The sequence below is a fragment of the Montipora capricornis genome, chromosome 8 (assembly GCF_036669925.1).
Source record: "Montipora capricornis isolate CH-2021 chromosome 8, ASM3666992v2, whole genome shotgun sequence".
Taxonomy (NCBI): domain Eukaryota; kingdom Metazoa; phylum Cnidaria; class Anthozoa; order Scleractinia; family Acroporidae; genus Montipora; species Montipora capricornis.
In genome coordinates, this window is record NC_090890.1 from 21,065,884 (window position 1) to 21,070,883 (window position 5,000).

Consider the following 5,000-nt stretch of genomic DNA (forward strand, 5'->3'; position numbering starts at 1 on the left):
TATCTGCTGACAGTTGGTAATTTTTATTAAAACTGATTTCCAAGCCAGTTTATCTAAAAGAAAGGTATCGTGTTTTTAAATGAAAATTTTCAAATTGTTGCACGTGATAATTTGCAACATCAGCGATGCATGTAAGTCAGGAAGTTAGCGCCTGTACAGGAATTTTTTTCTCTTTTGCATGATTTTCCTCGGAACTTAATTTAAATTCTCTCGACTAAGTAAAATTCTCAGTTTCTTGCCTAGTTGCCTTGGAAATTTGTAAGGATTCAAACTAATCTTAACCACTTTTCTTTGAGTGTTGTCCACCAAAACGCAACTTTATCAGACTCTTTTGAAGGTGATAGGTCGCGTGTTGTTGGTAACCGCTGTAATGCAGACTCGTTAGAATGACAAAAACACAATTTACATGATAAAAGCAGTGCGGTCTGTATCAATATACAAGGTCACAGGCCGCCTCTCAACCATTCATAGGCTAGCGTACTGAGCAAACAACTGCAAAATGGCCTATTCTGAAACAACTTGGATATTAAAGAAAAGGTAATCACATGATTTCAAGTGCCATTATATTTGGAATAATTAGGTAAGGGGTGAATACCGCGTAACAGAGGTGTTTATCTGACTTATTTCATGGTTTTTCATGATTATATTCCTTATAGATTTTTATAAAATGTAAAATGCACCCATTTGTCTTAATATTGTAAAAATAAAACTTAAATTTCTGCCGCTGTTGCCCCCATACTACTGTGATTAAATAATTAAGATCTGTACTGACAAGTACATGTATTAACTTGGAGGCTTACACCCCCCTTGTGGGACTGAAATGAAGACGATGAAATTGACATAATTCTGTGAATTTCACAGGGTTTGAAAAGTAGACTTTAAAAAATTTCATGGCATAACGGCGTGATTTTCACAGGTTTTTGAGAAACAGTAGACTTTGAATTATTTAGAAGTTAGATGAGGAGGAAGGTAATTCAAAACCTCCTTTAAGAAGGAATGTAATGAAGAGCTCTGAAATGTCTGATTTTGGAAGTGCTGCTTTTAATCAATGTACTTTCATAATTATTTCAAAAGACTTTAACCCATTGACTCCTAGGGGTTCCCCATTGATGAGTAAAGTCATCTGGCGTTAGATAGAGTAAAATACTAAGTCTGGCCGGTTTAGGCCGGTTTGGACGTGAAAGGGTTAAATTGTAACACATGGTTATTGAAATAACAAAATTTCATTTCTTTGTTAACATATTATTTTGTTGCAAATTTAAATCAAAATGTGTCCAGAGAAAGAATTTGATTTCATTGGGGAGAGCAAGAGGTTCGATTGAAATTTATTGTAATGAAAACTATGCAGGGATTTATCTGTATTTAAAATCTCTTTCAATTTAATTCATCAGCCTTGCTCTTCCCTGCTACTTTATCAAACCCTCCCCAGACTTTCCGTCTGTTGAATATTTATTAGGTGTGTGAGTTAAATACCGGCTGGTGAATGACAAAGGAAAATGTGCCAACCATGAAATAAGTCTGTTCTGTATACAGCACCAATCGCTAATATCATTAAGTCTTATGATCTCCATTACCACTTATATGTGGATGATTCACAAATTTATGTATTTTTCCCTTCTCAATCACAACAAGACCTCTGTTTGGTTAAGTCTAAATTAGAAGCATGTGTTAAACACATTGATTCGTGATGATCTTGAATAGATTAAAGCTAAATCAAGATAAAACTGAACTGCTTCTTATTAGTTCTAGATATCGTCAGTCTCTTGCCTTAATTCGTCTTCAAGTTGGCGAGGAAAAGATTTGTCCTAGTGAATCAGTACGAAATCTGGGAGTCCACTTTGATCAGCACGCAAGGATGCATGTACATGTGAAAACAGTCTGTCAAGCCTCATTTTACCATCTACGGAAAATAAGTAAAATTAGAAGATACCTGAGCCAGGACACTACTGAAATTCTGATCCATGCCTAGATAACCTCTAAATTGGATAATTGTAATTCTCTGCTTTATGGACTCCCAACCTATATGATTAATAAGTTACAGATAATACAGAATGCCACTGCAAGAATTGTTACTTTCACAAAGAAAACTGATCATATCACTCCGGTTTTGTTCAAGCTTCATTGGTTACCCATTCAATGTAGAATTATTTTTAAATACTCCTGTTAGTCTACAAAGGTCTGAACGGTTTAGCTCCTGCCTATATTTCTGAACTTTTACATTATCGTACCAGTTCTCATTTACTATGCTCTGCTTCACAAAGACTCTTAGGCATTCCATGGACGTCTCTGAAGACATACCGTGACAGAGCTTTTTCCGCTGCTGGCCCCAAAGTGTGGAATGAACTACCTTTATCACTCAGATCATCAAACACTTTGGCTGTTTTCAAAAAGGACTTGAAGACTTATTTGTTTAAACTTGCCTTTAGTTAACAATTTATACTTTAATTTCCTTTTTAATTATTATGTAATTTATTTTCTATTAATTTGTATTTTTTTCAAATCATAGAGTGGATATTGTAAAGCGCTATGAAGAAGTAGTCGACTTAGCGCTATATAAATGCCTGTTATTATTATTATTATTTTTTTTTTTTTTTTATTTTAATTAATAATAGAACTTTATTTTCACACAATAAAACAAAGTTATTGTTATTATTATTATTATTATTATTATTATTATTATTATTATAAGCACAAGTAAATTTTAGCCTGTGGACAAGTACATCAGCCTCCTTCTCTGGAAAAAATTGGGGAGAGATTTCTCGCTGATTTTTTCTAGGGAAGGAAGCAGATGTAAACATACACAGCCTTAAATTTTTTCGAAGACAATCAAAATTTGGGCGAGTTCAAATGTATGAGACAGTGCTTATTTATTCCAAATTGCACGAGAAAAATCATGTGATTACTTACTTCGAGATAGCTTATCATAATCATGCAAAAGCAATGTGGTTGGCTCCACTGTGACTTTTCTCTTAGACTATCATTGGCCAATCAGAATGCTGGGTTTGTTACCTCTTTTTGCACTGAATTACTTCTGTTTTCTTCTTCTACACAGCTTTGCCTGAAAACTGCAATAAGAATGAAGAAATTAATTTTCCATGTTATTGATAAACCTGCAGTAAAATCTCTCCAATATGACCCATGCCACTTAAGAAATACTCTTATGAGATGTACTGGACAGGTATAACTAACTATGTTGTCAACAGCTCCAGTACTACAAGCAAGGAAAATCAGAGGATTTTGTCAAAATTCTTGAAGATGCAAGAACAGGCAAGCCAAATTAGTGGTGAAAATGTGAAACGTAATCTAGTCTGGTCTCCCAAGAGCTGGTTATTGTTATACTCAAAGTGTTGCGTCATCATTAAGACTGCTTAATTATCACAAACCAAGGGCAAACCATAAATCAACAGAATTCGATTAATTCCATGGTTTAAAAACTCATGGTGTGATAAAATATGTGCTGTGAGTTTTTTTTAATGGCTTCAAAAACATTCCGCAAAAAAAGCGTGTCCCTCTGGTGTCTGGACAAAAACACATTAAAACACATTAAAATTGTGAAAGAAAAACATTAGGATTTAGCATACAAGGAAAATGAGCTACAAAATTATGCCTTATTAGTATGCTTTATACACAGAATTCTAACAAGGAGTGTATAAAGCTCGTGCACGTGACATTTTATCAGTGGCCTGATAGCTGCTTGCTCATGAATTATTGATGAGTTTTTGAAGTGTCTTAAGAGTATCCTATATGGCAAGAGAACTAATTTATATACAGTAATGATGATAGCAAAATAGTGCATCTGTTTGGAAAAACACAATCTTAACCCTGAGATATGAAAAAGAGGTCTTTGCATTGTAAATAGTTGTCAATGCAACAATTTTCATAGACTAGAGACTACATAAACAAACATACTCAAAGAAGTAGAGACCTTGCTTTTGAGATAGACTTATTTACATGTACCTTGTATGCATTTCTCTTTAAATTTTCTTGTTTTCTTTTAGCAAGAATTTTTGATAAACATTGAAATAGATATTTTCGTAAAGACATGTTTTGATACTGTATATTCTCATATTATATCCCAACTTAGGGGCCAATCGTAGTTACCGTGACAGTGAAAAGGGACAGATGGTGTGTTTGGACACTCTTGCTGCATTTTATGTACAACAAGCAAGAAAAGAAAGAAACAAGGAGTCCAAAAAAGAACTTTTTACAAAGGTAATATATAGATATACAGCCTTCTCAAAATAGTTTTCGGGAGCAGGTCATAAGGAAGGTGGAGACGGTTTGGTGCTAAAGGCACCCAAGCGAGTGCCCAAAAGGACGCAAGCTCCTAGGGGGGTCTCCGGGCATGCTCCCCTAGGGATTTTTTCAAATGTAGACATTCACAGATGCAATTTAGTACAATCTGGTGGATTTAAAGTGACGAACTTTCACATATGGAATTGACACTTGCTTGGAGTCTGATAAGAAATACTGGACTGCTAGTTGAATAAACATTTCATGTGCGCGAGGCAAAAAAATAATTGTGGACACAAATTTGTACGTCAAGCAAACTTTTTTCAAGCTTTTATAATATCTCCAATGATTTCACGTTCAAGCTAAAAATGTATTGTGTCTGACATTTTTCTGACTGGAAGGAGACGGTCAAGCCTTCTGAGGAGGCGGCTCATTGAGTCGTTGACCGGCCGATTTTGAGAAGGCTGGATTTAGGCAAGCCTAAAAGCAGAATGCCTGGGTTATTTATCTCATTTGCATTTGGTTAATAATAATAATATTTATTGATTTGTATTGCGCAAATATCAATCCAGAGAAAGAAAACATGGGTCCACAAAGACCTATGAAAATAATTAACTTTTCTGGGCTTAATTATTTATAGCAATGTGGCGGTTGCATGATGACATCATATCTAAAACCAACATTTGTCACATTGATGGGTTACCATATTTTTTTCTTTCTTTCTTTCATGTTAGAAAGATGAAAATAATTTATAAAACATATACTAA

The 5,000-nt window shown here is 34.5% G+C and overlaps 1 protein-coding gene across 3 annotated transcripts in view; it reads left to right on the plus strand.

The window, feature by feature from the left end:
- Positions 1-5,000, plus strand: part of LOC138059500 (RNA polymerase-associated protein CTR9 homolog) — a 74,519-nt gene that overhangs the window by 13,180 nt on the left and 56,339 nt on the right. For all 3 annotated transcript variants that reach the window (XM_068905141.1, XM_068905143.1, XM_068905144.1), the window contains 2 exons: positions 3,204-3,267; positions 4,085-4,212. In XM_068905141.1, the coding sequence (XP_068761242.1) occupies positions 3,204-3,267; positions 4,085-4,212 (192 nt within the window). The remainder of the gene's footprint in view (positions 1-3,203; positions 3,268-4,084; positions 4,213-5,000) is intronic.